At 39.3% G+C, this 17576-nt stretch overlaps 1 protein-coding gene across 2 annotated transcripts in view; it reads right to left on the minus strand.

Annotated features, from left to right (window-relative positions):
- The window catches only part of RAD51 (RAD51 recombinase), a 33297-nt gene extending 19288 nt beyond the window's left edge, over nucleotides 1-14009 (minus strand). For both annotated transcript variants that reach the window (XM_059915575.1, XM_059915576.1), the window contains exons 1-3: nucleotides 13923-14009; nucleotides 9567-9704; nucleotides 428-545 (exon numbers count right to left, since the gene is read on the minus strand). In XM_059915575.1, the coding sequence (XP_059771558.1) occupies nucleotides 428-545; nucleotides 9567-9704; nucleotides 13923-14009 (343 nt within the window). The remainder of the gene's footprint in view (nucleotides 1-427; nucleotides 546-9566; nucleotides 9705-13922) is intronic.
- Between the last annotated feature and the right edge of the window lie 3567 nt (nucleotides 14010-17576).

Genomic DNA, 17576 nt, shown 5'->3' on the forward strand with positions numbered 1-17576 from the left:
AAATTTAGGACAGCAGTGCTTTCAAAAGTTCAAAAACTTTACAGCTTTCCATAAAGTCCTGAAGATTACTGTGCACTACAATGTATTGATACTACAATGTAGTATTCAAGCATGGAGTGTTTTAACCAGTCATCAGATTTTCTACCTTGTGGTAGATAAAAGGTTATAATTATTTCTTTAGGCAGAGGGAGCTTACTCTCAGAATGCAATATTAAATGGAGATTAAATTATTTAATTGGCAGATAATTTTAGTATTTTTTAAGTCAAGTACCACCCTCCAGCGGTCTTCCTTCTTCAATGTGAATACTTCTCTTTCTTAATTCTATCTAACACATAAACCCGACCCCAATATTTTATTTAGTTATGTTCTATAACCTGGATGCTTTGCTAACCGCAGTTCACAACACAGGATAAGGGATTACTATACCTTGAAGTAGTTTGTCAAGCTCTTTGGAGCCGGTAGTAATCTGTATGATCTCAGACCGCCTTTGGTGGAACTCAGTTGCAGTGGTGAAACCCATTGGAACTAATTTAGCTGCCTCAGTCTGGGGAAAAATAAGAAATGCCAAATCGATGAAATACGCTTAGTAAAACCAGGCATACAGTGGGAAGAGATAACATCTAACAAAATTTCCAGAACGATCTCTCTTTAAAAAGTTATCAGGTTGGGCTTCCCTGGTGGCGCAGTGGTTGAGAATCTGCCTGCCAGTGCAGGGGACACGGGTTCGAGCCCTGGTCTGGGAAGATCCTACATGCCATGGAGCAACTGGGCCCGTGAACCACAATTACTGAGCCTGCGCGTCTGGAGCCTGTGCTCCGCAACAAGAGAGGCCGCGATGGTGAGAGGCCCGCGCACCGCGATGAACAGTGGTCCCCACTTGCCGTAACTAGAGGAAGCCCTCGCACAGAAACAAAGACTCAGCACAGTCATAAATAAATAAATAAATAAATAAATAAATAAAAGAACATGAATTTCTTTAAAAAAAAAAAAAAGCAAACTGGGCTATTCATTAAAAAAAAAAAAAAAGTTATCAGGCTTCTCTGGTGGTGCAGTGGTTAAGGATCTGCCTGCCAATGCAGGGGACAAGGGTTAAAGTCCTGGTCTGGGAAGATCCCACATGCTGTGGAGCAACTAAGCCCGTACGCCACAACTACTGAGCCTGCGCTCTAGAGCCCGCGAGCCACAACTACTGAGCCCACATGCCACAACTACTGAAGCCCGCGCACCTAGAGCCTGTGCTCCGCAACAAGAGAAGGCAACGCAATGAGAAGCCCGCGCACCGCAGTGAAGAGTAGCCTCCCGCTCGCTGCAACTAGAGAAAGCCCGCGCACAGCAACGAAGACCCAACACAGCCAAAAATAAATAAATAAAAAAAATTTTTTTTAAAGTTATCAAAATACTAGTAGTTCTAGTTCTAGGATTATTTTATCTCTCTGGCAAATAAGGGATAAATTAATTTAGAGACTCCAAGAAGATTAATTTTTAAATTGCCAATTAAGTAATACATTCATGTAGTTAAAAATAAAAAACTATGATAGACCAACACATATGTACTTTGCCTGACAATACAGTACAAAGTCCTACATATTTAAACCTTCATTTCCTGTTCTATCAACCACAGAATGTATCTCTTAACTTTCTACTTTGTTAAATGAGGACATTTGTCCTTGATTTTTGCTCCCCCCACACCTACTTTTCCATCTCTGTCAGCTGTACATTTTCTTTTACCCTGTCAAGGTTGAGAACGTTTAATCCTACTTTGTAGTCAATGATAAATCATTAATGATCAGTCTATAGGCTGATACCAAAATTTTAAAATAGGGGGACTTCCCTGGTGGCACAGTGGTTAAGAATCTGCCTGCCGATGCAGGGGACACGGGTTTGAGCTCTGGTCTGGAAAGATCCCACATGCCGCGGAGCAACTAAGCCCGTGCGCCACAACTACTGAGCCTGCGCTCTAGAGCCCACGAGCCACAACTACTGAAGCCCGGGCGACTAGAGCCCATGCTCCACAACAAAAGGAGCCACTGCAATGAGAAGCCCACGCACTGCAATGAAGAGTAGCCCCTGCTCGCCGCAACTAGAGAAAGCCTGCGCACAGCAACGAAGACCCAATGCAGCCATAAATAAATAAATAAATAAATTTATAAAAAATAATAAATAAAAATAAATGCATTCACAAATACATGGAATTAAACATTTCATTCCTAAATAACCAATGAATCAAAGAAATCACAAGGGAATTTAGTAAATTCATTGAGATGAATGAAAATGAAAACAAAACATACCAAAACTTATGGGATACAGGAAAAGCAGTGCTTAAAGGGAGATTTATAGCTGTAAATGCCTATATTAGAGAGATCTTAAATCAATAGCCTAACCTTCCCACCTTAAGTTACTGAAGAAAGAGCAAACTAAACATAAAGCAAGAAGGAAGAAGATAAAATTTGAGTAGAAACTAGTGAAATAGAGAATAGAAATACAATAGAGAAAAATCATTGAAACCAGAAGTCGGTTCCTTGAAAAAATAAGCAAAATTGATTAAAAAAGACTCAAGGGGCTTCCCTGGTGGCGCAGTGGTTGAGAATCTGCCTGCTAATGCAGGGCACACGGGTTCGAGCCCTGGTCTGGGAAGATCCCACATGCCACGGAGCAGCTGGGCCCGTGAGCCACAACTACTGAGCCTGCGCGTCTGGAGCCTGTGCCCCGCAATGGGAGGGGCCGCGATAGTGAAAGGCCCGCGCACCGCGATGAAGAGCGGTCCCCGCACCGCGATGAAGAGTGGCCCCCACTTGCCGCAACTAGAGAAAGCCCTCGCACGAACCGAAGACCCAACACAGCCAAAAATAAATAAATAAATAAATAAAGTAGCTATAAAAAAAAAAAAATTTAAAAAAGACTCAAATCACTAAAATCAGAAATGAAAGAGGGGACATTACTACCAACATTACAAAAATAAATATATGCCAACAGATTAGATAACTTATAAGAAATACAGAAATCCCTAGAAAGACACAAACTATCAAAACTCACTGAAGTAGAAAAAGAATCCAAGTCCAGGCCCCAAATGATTAGCTGAGCTTGAATCTAAATTCAGTAAAATAAATTGTCTGAGTCGGAAGGAAGGAAGAGAGGGAGGGAGGGAGGGAGGAGAAAATCTGGATAGATCTATAGCAAGTAGAGATTAAACTTGTACTTTAAAAACTTTCCACAAAGGGAAAAAACCAATAAATAGCTGAATCGTGGGTTTGCATTATTCTCTAAACTTCTCTATATGCTTAATACTTCACTTGAAAACTCCTTACAATGTTTATATTATAGTTATTGCAGAACCAAATGGTGTGCTAGAAATACAATTCTTTCACTAAGGTTCCAATGTTAACAACCGATGTCTCTCAAAGGTTTCTGTCAAGTTCAAATGAATTCTTTTTTATATGCCTCTAGTTTCAAAATCATGCTCCATTTTACCTTGATTTTATATCTGAGGCATGTCTTTCTCTAGTATTCTCTGACTTTATCATTTCTCAAATTTTCCAACCTCTCAATCTTACTATGTATTCCGCTAATCCTTTTTCCCCCTGAAAATATCCTTTTCTTCTGCAAATGGGGCTATCTGCTCCCCAGGCTATCTACTGTCCTGGGCTTTCCTTTCCTGACTATTTGAGTTGGAGTCTCTCCAACCTAGATCCTATGTTTTCTGCCCTCATTTTAGTAAAGTATATCCTCAAGTGACTTCCTAAGAAAGAATAGGATGAGAGAAAAATGTTCTGAATTCTTGTATTTCTGAAAATGTTGTATTCTGCCCTAACACTGGGTGAATAATATTGCTACAAATAGAATTCTAGGTTTAAAATTATTTACCCTCAGAATTTTGAAGGCACTGCTCTACTAGCTTCTACCATCCAGATTTCTAATAAGAAATGTGCTATCTTTTTGATTTTTGTTCCTTTAGAGGTCACTTACATTTTTCTCTCTGAAATCTTTCAGAATCTTCTCCTTATAATTGGTATACTGAAAATTTCACACTGAAGAGTCTAGGTGTGCGTCTTTGACACTCTGTGGGGCCTTAGACTTCTGCTTCCCTTTAGCTCTGGGAAATCTTGTATTATTTCTTCGAGAATTTTCTTCCCTTCTTTTTTCCTATAACTTTTACTAATCTTCAGGATTAATAAAAATTAGAAAATAAAAATACTAAAGAGAGGGGAGAAGAACTATAAACCAATATTTAACTCTAGTTAATATATGCTAAAATATTTAGGGGGAAATGTACTGACATCTACAACTGTCTTCGAAAAGCGTAAAAAAAATCCCAGATGGACTGATGGCTGGATGGAGAGATAAACAGATGATAAAGCAAGTATATTAAAATGTTAATAGCAGTGTCTAGGTGGTGGATAAATAAGTGTTCATTGTAAAATTCTTTCAACTTTGCAGTAAGTTCAAAAATTTTAATCAAAAATGTGAAGGAAAAAAACCAAACTCATAGGAGATGTTTTCCCTTGTCATTTTAACCCTGACATTTTCTAGTCTATGAGCTCTTAAAGGAACAGATTATAACCAAAGTGAAATCTGAAGTAAAAACCATGCCAACTGCCTAATCTGGCAGAACTTGACTTCTATTCTTTTGTTTATATAATAAGCTTGCTTTCATCTGTCTTAAATCTGTAGGAGTTTTTTATGTCTGACAAGGCATAAGCAAAGGTCAGGATTTGTTCAGTCACAAAAACTGATGCCCCGTAATCAACAATATATAGACTTTAGGGACACCTACTGGCTTAATATCACAATCTTTCAAAGAGGTATTAAGTATTCAGAATTCTTACTTATTCAATTAAGTCACCACTTCAACAAATTTATTTATTTGAGCAATCCAATAAATGACAACTTCATACTTCATGGATGGCAACATCTTTAAGGGTTTAAATTAAGAATTACTTATAATTTTTGAGCCCACTGAATTAATACTATAAAATAACAGTGCTTAAAAATTCAAAGCTCTTAGTATAATATACAATAAAACAGAATTTACTGGGTTGTATATATATTATTGTATGAGATATTAAATAAATCTCAGATATTGTCCATCTGACTAGGTTATGTGGCAGAACTACATGCACTGAAACTGTAGGATGCATTTTTTGAAGATTCTTTAGCGTCTAAAGATTATTTTTCATAGAAAATTTCTGTATAACAGTAGTCAACACAAACTATAAATATATAATTTTATAAATTAAATACTTGCTTTACACTACAGAAAACTCCAAGAGTAAAGATAATCAAACTCTGTAACAACATACAAGCGTACTTCATTTTATTGCCCTTCATTTTATTGTGCTTCACAGATACTGCGTTTTACAAATTGAAGGTTTGTGGCAACCCTGTGTTGAGCAAGTCTATATGCACCATTTTTCCAAAAGCATTTGCTCTCTTCATGTCTGTGTCACATTTTGGTAATTCTCACAGTATTTCAAACTTTTTCATTATTATTACATTTGTAATGGTGATCTGTGGTCAGTGGTCTTTGATGGTACTAAAATTGTTTTGGGGTGCCAAAAACCACGCCTATATAAGACTGTGAACTTAATTGATAAATGTTTTGTGTGTTCTGACTGCTCCACCCACTGGCAATTCCCCCATCTCTCCCTCTCCTCAGGCCTCCCTATTCCTTGAGACACAACAATATTGAAATTAGGCCAATTAATAACCCTACAGTGGCCTCTAAGTGTTCAAGTGAAAGGAGTGAAGTTGCACATCTCTCACTTTAAATAAAAAACTAGAAATGATTAAGCTTGGTGAGGAAGGCATGTCGAAAGCTGAAATAGGCCGAAAGTGAGGCATCTTGTGCCAAACCATTAGCCAAGTTGTGAATGCAGAGGAAGTTCTTGCAGGAAATTAAAAGTGCTCCTCCAGTGAACACATGAATGGTAAGAAAGAGAAACAGCCTTACTGCTGACATGGAAAAAATTTTAGTAGTTTGGGTAGAATATCAAAGCAGCCACAACATTCCCTTTAGCCAAAGCCTAATCCAGAGCAAGGCCCTACTCTCTTCAATTCAGTGAAGGCTGAGGGAGGTGAGGAAGCCGCAGAAGAGAAGTATGAAGCTAGCAGAGGTTGGTTCATGAGGTTTAAGGAAAGAAGCCATCTCCATAACATTCAAGAGCAAGGTGAAGCAGCAAGTGCTGATGTAGAAGCTGCAGCAAGTTATACACAAGATCTAGCTAAGATAATGAATGAATCTGGCTACGCTAAACAACAGACTTTCAATGTAGACGAAATGGTCTTATATTGGAAGAAGCCATTGAGGACTTTCATAGCTACATAAGAGAAGTCAGTGCCTGGCTTCAAAGTTTCAATGGACCAGCTGACTCTCTTTTTAGGGGCTAATGCCACTGGTGACTTTAAGTTGAAGCCAATGTTCATTTACCATTCTGAAGATCCTAGGGCCCTTAAGAATTATGCTAAATCTATTCTGCTTGTGCTCTATAAATGCAATCACGAAGTCTGGATGATGGCACATCGGTTTACAACATGGTTTACTGAATATCTGAAACCCACTTTGAGACCTACTGCTTAGGAAAAAGATTCCTTTCAAATTTTATTGCTCATTGACAATGTACCTTTCAAATTTTATTGCTCATTGACAAGAGCTCTGATGGAGATGTACAATGAGATTTAATGTTGTTTTCATGCCTGCTAACACAACATCCATTCTGCACCCTGTGGATCAAGGAGTAATTTCACCTTTCAAGTCTTACTATTTAAGAAATACACCTTGTAAGGCTATAATAGCCATAGATAGTGATTCCTCTGATGGATCTGGGCAAAGTCAGTTGAAAACCTTTTGAAAAGGATTCACTATTCTAGATGCCATTACGAACATTTGTTTAAAAAAAAAAGTATATATATAAACAACAACAACATTCGTGGTTCATGGGAAAAGATCAAAATATCATTAAACAGAAGTCTGGAAGAAGTTGATTCTCACCCTCATGGGTGACTCTAACAGGTTCAAGACTTCAACAGAGGAAGTAAATATAGATGTGGTAGAAATAACAAAAGTGAGACAGGCTGGGACCTGGGACCCTTTGCTGCAGTGCTGCAATGCTTGCACCTGGACACACCTCTCCTTGAGCAACAAAATACAAAGAAACTGTATGGGACAAAAAATAACTGTCTGCATGCGCAATTAGGGCAAATTCTGGACAAAACATACAAAGAGACCAAAAAACCCAACTGTCACTTTTGAAGAGCCTGGAGCAAAAGGAGGGTACTGCCATGCCCCCTACATGAAACACGAACTAAGGGATGGGCAAACCACCTAAGCCACCCCTCCAGCCCGACGCCTGGACACACCCCTACCCTCACCCCACGTAAAGAACAAGCTCACCCCCACTCAGGGAGCGAGCAAGCAAAGGAACCTGTTGTTTGTTCTCACTCCCCCCTGCTGCAGCAGGGGCCCCAATAAAGCCTTGCCTGAATTTCTTGTCTGGCCTCTGATCAATTTCCATTGATTAAGAAGGCCAAGAACCCTGGTTGGTAACAAAAGAATGAGAAGTAGAGCCTGAAGGTGTGGCTGAAATGCTGCAATGTCATGATAAAACTTTCATGGATGAGGAGTTTCTTCTTATGGATAAGCAAAGAGAGGTTTCTTAAGATAGAATCTACTCCTGGTAAAGATGCTGTGAAGATCCTGGTGAAATGACAACAAAAGATTTAGAACATGACATAAACTTGGTTGATAAAGCAGTGCCAGGGTCTGAGAGGACTGATACCAATTTTGGAAAAATTTCTACTGTGGGTAAAATGCTATCAAATAGCACTGCATATTACAGAGAAATCATTCATGAAAGGAAGTCAATCTACGTGGCAAACTTCACTGTTGTCTTATTTTAAGAAATTGCTGCAGTCCCCCCAGCCTTCAGCAACCACCACCCGGATCAGTCAGCAGCCATTGACATGGAGGCAAGACCCTCACCAGCAAAAAGACTACAAATCAGTTAAGGCTCAGATGATGGTTAGCATTTTCTAGTAATGAAGTATTTTTAAATTAAGGTAGGTACATTGTTTTTGTAGACATAATACTATTGTATACTTAATAGACTACAGAACAGTATAAACACAACTTATATGCACTGGGAAACAACAAAATTCGTGGCGCTTTACTTCAATATTTGCTTTATTATGGTGGTCTGGAACCTAACCTGCTATTATCTCCAAGGTATAGCTTGTAAATACCAAAGGATAAGTGCATAAAATAAAATGTAATCACAGGGTATTATGAGTGCTAAAGGAATATATGAAGCAAGAAAAATGAATAGTAGCTGTAAGACTTTGGAGGGAAATGAGAAAGGATCACAGTATATCAGGATGAAAATAATTGGATTTAGTCTTAGTTCTGTGATTAACTGCATGACTTTGGATAAATAATTGAATCACTGTGCCTAAGTTTCCTTATCTGTAAGACAGAGATAATACTGGTCCTATCTTTCCCAGTGTCATTATGAAGGCTAAGTGAGAATACTGTATATATGAAAGGGATGGGATTTCAAAGTTAAAGTGCTATAAGGGAACTCTACTCAATATTCTATAATAACCTATATGGAAGAAGAATCTGAAAAAGAGTGGATATATGTATATGTATATGAATCACTTAGCTGTACACCTGAAACTAACACAACATTGTAAATCAACTATACTCCAATATAAAATAAAAATTCAATTAAAAAAAGTTTAAAAAAAGTTAAAGTGTTATATAATATAAAGGGTTATTAAGTTACTACCTCATTTAGGTTAAGCCAGTGAAATCACTTTTATGTCATTTATTTAGGTTAAAAAAAAACAAGCATATGATTCATAATCACATTTTTTTCTTATTATTAAAGAATCTTGCTTATGACTAGTTGACTAACAGATTATACACACTGAGAGCCTAATTAACATGGCTTTAATATTCAAGCAATAAAAACAGCTTTTCTATTTAAAGTAATACATGTTTATCATAGAAACTGTAGAAACTTCAGAAAATTGAGGCAAAAATAAAAATTGCTCACATTCTCACCATCCAGAAACAAAGTTAATATTTTAGTGTGTCTATCCCCAGTGTATGTGCTATACATATATAAAAACACACATTTAAAAAAACAAAAACATATATGAACACAAACATGTTTTGTTAACCTGCTTTCTTATATCAGTAATATTTTCCTATGTCAATGGATATTCTTCGAAACTATTTTTTGTGGCTGCATACTAATGAGTATATTTCTAAGGCATGAAATCATAATATCCAGAATGATAAGGTACATACCACCCACCGCTGGTGGGAGTGCAAACTGGTAGTCAATTTAGCAGTATTTATGTCATAACCCGTGATACTGCAATTCCCTAAGAAAAATCCCAATTTATGCAAGGAGGCACATACAAAGATAATCAACTGGTAATGCAGTCACTTCTGGAAAGGGGAAGAGGGTGACACAGGAGGGGTGGAAGGAGGAAGACCGTAGCCTTTCACTGTACACCCTTTTGTACCACTACTGCCTCCCTCGGTCACATAAACAGTACTTACCAGAATTTTATCAGCTTTGGCTTCACTAATCCCCTTAATATTTATTAGTTCCTTCTTTGGTGCATAGGCAACAGCCTCCACAGTATGGAATCCAGCTTCTTCCAATTTCTTCACATCATTGGCATGTATGCCACATTGCTGCAAGTGAAGAAAACCATGGATAAATTTAAGCTTCAGTTCTCTCATCTGTCTAATGTGGTTATTTGTCCTACCTACTTCACAGAGCTCTTTTTAACTGTGATATTATATGCAAAAGCTTTGAAAAGTATGACCTAAAATGTGAGGCATTTAATAACAAATTATCAACCTATTCATTATCAAAACCAGTGGGTTTTTTTTTGAATTTTTGCATTTTATTTTTTATACAGCAGGTTCTTATTAGTTATCTATTTTATACATATTAGTGTATATATGTCCATCCCAATCTCCCAATTCATCCCACCACCACAACCACCACTTTCCCCCCTTGGTGTCCATGTTTGTTCTCTACACCTGTATGACAGTCTCTAGGATCCATCCATGTCTCTACAAATGACCCAATTTCGTTCCTTTCTATGGCTAAGTAATATTCCATTGTATATATGTACCATATCTTTTTTTTTTTTTAAATTAAAAAAAAATTCTTTTAATTTTATCTTTGACTGCGTTGGGTCTTTGTTGCTGTGAGTGGGCTTTTCTCTGGTTGCAGCGAGCGGGGGCTACCCTTCGTTGTGGTGCACAGGCTCCTCATTGCGGTGGCTTCTCGTTGTGGAGTACAGGCTCTAGGCACGTGGGCTTCAGTAGTTGTGGCACACGGGCTCAGCAGTTGTGGCGCACGGGCTCAGTTGCTCCATGGCATGTGGGATCTTCCCGGACCAGGGCTCGAATCCGTGTCCCCTGCATTGGCAGGTGGATTCCTAACCACTGTGCCACCAGGGAAGTCCCCACATCTTCTTTATCCATTCATCTGTCGATGGGCATTTAGGTTGCTTCCATGACCTGACTATTGTAAATAGTGCTGCAATGAACTTTGGGGTGCATGTGTCTTTTTGAATTATGGTTTTCTCTGGGTTTATGCTCAGTAGTGGGATTGCTGGGTCCTATGGTAATTCTATTCTTACTTTTTTTTTTTTTTTTTTTTTTTTTTTTTTTTTAAATTTATTTATTTATTTTTATTTTTTTGGCTGTGTTGGGTCTTCGTTTCTGTGCGAGGGCTTTCTCTAGTTGTGGCGAGCGGGGCCACTCTTCATCGCGGTGCGCAGGCCTCTCTTGTTGCGGAGCACAAGCTCCAGACGCGCAGGCTCAGTAGTTGTGGCTCACGGGCCTAGTTGCTCCGCGGCATGTGGGATCTTCCCAGACCAGGGCTTGAACCCGTGTCCCCTGCATTGGCAGGCAGATTCTCAACCACTGCGCCACCAGGGAAGCCCTATTCTTACTTTTTTAAGGAACCTCCATACTGTTCTCCATAGTGGCTGTATCAATTTACATTCCCACCAACAGTGCAAGAGGCTTCCCTTTTCTCCACACCCTCTCCAGCATTTGTTGTTTGTAGATTTTCTGATGATGCCTATTCTAACCAGTGCGAGGTGATACCTCATTGTAGTTTTGATTTGCATTTTTCTAATAATTAGTGATGTTGAGCAGCTTTTCATGTGCTTGGCCATCTGTATGTCTTCTTTGGAGAAATGTCTGTTTAGGTCTTCTGCCCATTTTTGGATTGGGTTGTTTGTTTTTTTTTAATATTGAGCTGCATGAGCTGTTTATATATTTTGGCGATTAATCCTTTGTCCGTTGATTCGTTTGCAAATATTTTCTCCCATTTTGAGGGGTGTCTTTTCGTCTTGTTTGTAGCTTCCTTTGCTTTGCAAAAGCTTTTAAGTTTCATTAGGTCCCAATTGTTTATTTTTGTTTTTATTTCTATTACTCTAGGAGGTGGATCAAAAAAGATCTTGCTGTGATTTATGTCAAAGAGTGTTCTTCCTATGTTTTCCTCTAAGAGTTTTTTATAGTGTCCAGTCTTACATTTAGGTCTCTAATCCATTTTGAGTTTATTTTTGTGTATGGTGTTAGGGAGTGTTCTAATTTCATTCTTTTACATGTAGTTGTCCAGTTTTCCCAGCACCACTTATTGAAGAGGTTGTCTTTTCTCCACTGTATATCCTTGCCTCCTTTGTCATAGATTAGTTGACCACAGGTGCATGGGTTTATCTCTGGGCTTTCTATCCTGTTCCATTGATCTATATTTCTGTTTTTGTGCCAGTACCATATTGTCTTGATTACTGTAGCTTTGTAGTATAGTCTGAAGTCAGGGAGTCTGATTTCTCCAGCTCCGTTTTTTTCCCTCAAGACTGCTTTGGCTATTCGGGGTCTTTTGTGTCTCCATTCAAATTTTAAGATTTTTTGTTCTAGTTCTGTAAAAAATGCCACTGGTAATTTGATAGGGATTGCATTGAATCTGTAGATTACTTTGGGTAGTAGAGTCATTTTCACAATATTGATTCTTCCAATCAAAGAACATGGTATGTCTCTCCATCTGTTTGTGTCATCTTTGCTTTCTTTCATCAGTGTCTTTCTGAGTAGAGGTCTTTTACCTCCTTAGGTAGGTTTATTCCTAGGTATTTTATTCTTTTTGTTGCAGTGGTGAATGGGAGTGTTTCCTTAATTTCTCTTTCTGATCTTTCATTGTTAGTGTATAGGAATGCAAGAGATTTCTGTGCATAACTTTTGTATCCTGCAACTTTACCAAGTTCATTGATTAGCTCTAGTAGTTTTCTGGTGGCATCTTTAGGATTCTCTATGTACAGTATCATATCATCTGCAAACAGTGAGTTTTACTTCTTCTTTTCCAATTTGTCTTCCTTTTATTTCTTTTTCTTCTCTGACTGCCGTGGCTAGGACTTCCAAAACTATGTTGAATAATAGTGGCAAGAGTGGACATCCTTGTCTTGTTCCTGATCTTAGAGGAAATGCTTTCAGTTTTTCACCATTGAGAATGATGTTTGCTGTGGGTTTGTCTTACATGGCCTTTATTTGTTGAGGTAGGTTCCCTCTATGCCCACTTTCTGGAGAGCAAAACCAGTAGTTTTAAACTAGCACTATGTATATTAAAATAGACTCTTGTCATGAATTGGATTAAACCTGTAACTCTAAACATTTTATGACTAGGATTCTAAATGAACTTTGAGACCCTGGGCCCTAAAAGCCCACTTTAAACATTTCCCAAAGTTTTCCACATCAAGCACACATAAAAAAATATGTTTTACACTAAGCTGGGGTAAACAGCTAAGACTGCCCCAGAGCAAAGGTGAACATATCTTAGCATAACCTTTTTGTAGCACAATAACTGGAAAGCTCTGTTTTAACAACTGATATTAAAGATGGAGAAAACTACTTTTGGTCAGGGATTTATATACCACTGCTCAAAAACAAACCACCCAAAGGTACTTCTTTCTCCCTATATACAAAGTCAGCTTTGATTTTATTAGCCACCAAAACCATGACTTCTAGGACAGCATGAATTAGTAGGGGGATGTGTATGCATTTGGGGGTCAGGGAAGGTTTGAGAGAGTGGAGAGAATAGTACCTGCCCATAGAAACCGGTCTGTTATTAATATTTAAGCAAAAAGCAATACACATGTGTGGGTATAAGGACGCTCACTGAAACCAAAAGTTATGACTCTGAATTTTCCAATGTTTATCACAAACCCGTTTAAGTAACTTCCAGAGAGTGGAAGCTTAGGGGCCAATGGGAGGAATATGCATAAAGAGACAGAAGAATGAAGGCTTTCTCAGCATTTTCTCCTGCTTCTTTCAGCCCAAGTCAACTGCACTCACTCTGGGGCCTCTGTACAATGCACAGAAATAGTGCAAGGCTCCAGCTCTGGTGCTTGATGTTCTTGTGCAGAGTCTTGAACTCTTACAACGTAACCCCAAGTCCTTCTCTCTGCCTATCACAGCTGTCTTCCTAGTAACCTCAGCACAGATCGAGGTCAGTGGAGAGACATTGTTCCTCTCCCCTTCCTGCATAGCTGGCCCAGGCCATTGTAATTCCCTGGACAATAATTTCATACTTAGTACAAACAGCAGAGACTCTACCATGGGATCGTAGGGCTTCTTAGTTTCTGACATCCAGCTCTAAGAAAGAAAAATGATAATGTAGTAGAAGAATTCTTGACAAAAAAAGAGATCTTGCCAGACATGTTTAGCAACTGTCTTAAGCCTTTCCACAGAATCCTTGACAACCCTCCTGAAAACTCTAATTTGGATTTTGACCTTAGGTAGTAAACCAATGGTTTATGTAAAGGTTGTGATTTCTCCCAATAGGTAGAACAATCTTGTCCAGCATTATAATTCTAAAATCAGCAACCAAGCACATACCTCTAATCGAGAAATAGGTTGTGGGCCAAAGCTCTCTTCTTCCACTGAAGTATCTGCATTTGCTTCAAGCTGCATCTGCATAGCCATTAGTTAGTGTTCAATACTGAAAAGTACAGATGGCCATCAGGAAGAACACTAGAGAAAGTACAGAGCTGCAAACACAGTTTTACAATAAATCTCTTAAAGAATTACTTGCCAGGCTTTTGGCTTAATCACTGACATACCCATGGCAGGAAAAAGAAAAAAAATCTCTCACCAGCCTTCCCTTCCACCTAGATAGCTGTATCAGAAAGACTTTAGGAGGAGCCAGGAATATCTTGCTTCTTAAAGTAGAACAGCTTGGACTCCCCTGGCGGTGCAGTGGTTAAGAAACCGCCTGCCAATGCAGGGGACATGGGTTCCATCCCTGGTCCGGGAACATCCCACATGCCATGAAGCAACTAAGCCTGTCACCACAACTACTGTAGCCCGGGTGCCCTGGAGCCTGTGCGCCGCAACTACTGAAGGCCACACACCTAGAGCCCGTGCTCCGCAATAAGAGAAGCCTGCGCTCTGAAACAAGAGAAGCCCGCGTGCAGCAACGAAGACCCAACGCAGCCAAGAAATAAAATTAAAAAAAAAAAAAAAGATGAACAGCTTAACTAGATCAACTATATCCCTCTGTTCCCCTGCTTCATATTCCTTAAGGAAAGGGGCCAAGTCTCATTTATTTGTATACACCTCATGATACATTATATTTTACTTTTTTTTTTTTTTTTTTTGCTGTGTTGGGTCTTCGTTTCTGTGCGAGGGCTTTCTCTAGTTGCGGCGAACGGGGGCCACTCTTCATCGCATTGCGCGGGCCTCTCACTGTCACGGCCTCTCTTGTTGCGGAGCACAGGCTCCAGACACGCAGGCTCAGTAGTTGTGGCTCACGGGCCCAGTTGCTCCGCGGCATGTGGGATCTTCCCAGACCAGGGTTCGAACCCGTGTCCCCTGCATTGGCAGGCAGATTCTCAACCACTGCGCCACCAGGGAAGCCCTCATGATACATTATAAATCTTAGGTAAATCTTAGGTGTTTGGTAAATATTTAGCAAGTGAATGCAGACTTTCCAGGACTCTACTTAAAAAAAAAAAAAAAAAAAATCGATGAAAGGTTAAACTGTTTCAGTTCCATCGTTCCCTTCCAGAAAGCAGGGTTTTGGGGTGGTGGGACAGGAGTGAAATAAAGGTACAGAATAATTGCCATAAGCCTCCATTCCTGATAGAGAAACAATGGACTGAGATGAGAGAAGTATCCCCACCTTAGGCAAGGACGGCTTGTAGTCACACAGTTTGCTTCTAAAAGAAGTGTACGAAATTTAAAGATCACCATTTTTGGGGGGGGGGCTGTGCAGCATGTGGGATCTTAGTTCCCCAACGAGGGATCGAACCCGCACTCCCTGCATTAAAAGTGCGGAGTCTTAACCACTGGACCACGAGGGAAGTCCCATAAAGATCACCATTTTAATCAACTCCAGACCTCACTGAATGCACAAATGAATAAATAACATGGAATTACCTTGCTCAGTTTGAAATATTCCATATAAATATAAGGCCTATACCAAAAGTCAGATTATTTTGATAGAGTTAAGACTGCTCAGGTTGAAAAGAATGAAGAACAAAAAGATTTCTATTATGAGGTATTAGTAAAAGCAAACAAGTCTTGATGGCCACAAGAATAAATATACTTAAATCACACCAAGATAATCTGGACAATTTAACAAGCAAGATAAATTTAACTCAAAAGACAACAGATAAGGGCTTCCCTGGAGGCGCAATGGTTAAGAATCCGCCTGCCAATGCAGGGGACACGGGTTCGAGCCCTGGTCCGGGAAGATCCCACACCCCACAGAGCAACGAAGCACGTGTGCCACAACTACTGAAGCCTGCACACTTAGAACCCGTGCTCCGCAACGAGAAGCCACCACAGTGAGAAGCCCACGCACTACAATGAAGAGTAGCCCCCGCTCGCTACAACTAGAGAAAGGCTGGGCGCGGCAACAAAGACCCAACGCAGCCAAAAATAAATAAATAAAATTAAAAAAAGAAAAAAGAAATCTCCATTCTTAGAGACTTGACAGAAGATAACCATTTGTTCTTGATTGGTTCAGGTGTAGCTCTTAGATGGCATGTTTAGCATAATGTGAGTTTATGATAATTCCAAATATCAGAATCACCTGAAGGCAACTTAAATTTAAGTGTCTTCCTTCATAATTTATGAAAAAGATGGCTTGAACTGTATTCATATAGCAATAACCAAAAAGCAAAAGACTGAAAAACTAGACTGTATTTAAATTTAGAACTTCTATTCATCAAAAGACACCATTGTGAGAATGAAGTCAAATGACAGTGAGGGGAGAAAACATTTACCACAAATATAACTGGTAACCAGAATATATAAAGAATTCCTTCAAATCAGCAAGACAGACAGACAACCCAATAGAAAAATAGGCAAGAGATCTGAACAAGCACTGCACAACAGAAGATACCAAATGGCTAATAAACATATCAACAAATGCTCAACTTCATTAATGATCAGGAAAATTAAAATTAAAACCACAGGGCTTCCCTGGTGGCGCAGTGGTTGAGAATCTGCCTGCTAATGCAGGGGACACGGGTTCGAGCCCTGGTCTGGGAAGATCCCACATGCCACGGAGCAGCTAAGCCCGTGAGGCACAACTACTGAGCCTGCGCGTCTGGAGCCTGTGCTCCGCAGCAAGAGAGGCCGCGATAGTGAGAGGCCCGCGCACCGCGATGAAGAGTGGCCCCCGCTCGGTGCAACTGGAGAAAGCCCTCACACAGAAACGAAGACCCAACACAGCCAAAAATAAATAAATAAATTAATTAATTAAAAAAAAAAAGAAAAAAAAATTAAAACCACAAGGTAACAAAATTTAAAAGATTGACAATACTAAGTATCAGCAAACGTGTGGAACAACTAAACACTCGTTCACTGCTGGTTTGAGTGTGAATTGGACAACTTTAGAAAACTAGTATTAAATATGGAAGGTGAAGATAGGCAAATGCTATGACCCAGGAATTTCACTACTCTGTATTATTAACCCACTGAAAAGCATACACGTGTGCACCAAAATGTATGCAGGAATATTCTCAGCAGCCTTTCTCATACAAGTTAAAACTAGAAACAATCCCGATATCTGCCACAGGTATAATGAATAAGGAATACAACACAGGAACAAGAAAGAACTGCTAAATGAAAAGACATTTACAAACCTGCAGACAAAATGTTGAGCAAAGGCAGACACAAAAATATATAGTCTTCCTTTATACAAAATTCAAAAACTGGCAAAATTAGACAATGGTGTTAGTAGTCAACACTGTGGTTACCTCTGGGGAGACGGGAGAGTATTAGAGAAGGGGGCACAAGCAGCAGCTGGGCTGCTGACAGCATTCTATTTCTTGACCTGAGTGGTGATTACACAGATATATTCATTTTGTAATGGTTCATGGAGCTGTAAACACTTTTATCTGTGCATTTTTCTATTTGTATATTACACTTCACTTCAGAAGTTTAAGAAAAAACAAATCTCACTAGAAATCATTCCCTAGGCATCGCTTGAACGGTCTTCCGCATTAAAAAACGCAAATACCTTATTGGCAACTGGAGGTG

The sequence above is a fragment of the Balaenoptera ricei genome, chromosome 2 (genome assembly GCF_028023285.1).
Source record: "Balaenoptera ricei isolate mBalRic1 chromosome 2, mBalRic1.hap2, whole genome shotgun sequence".
Lineage (NCBI taxonomy): Eukaryota > Metazoa > Chordata > Mammalia > Artiodactyla > Balaenopteridae > Balaenoptera > Balaenoptera ricei.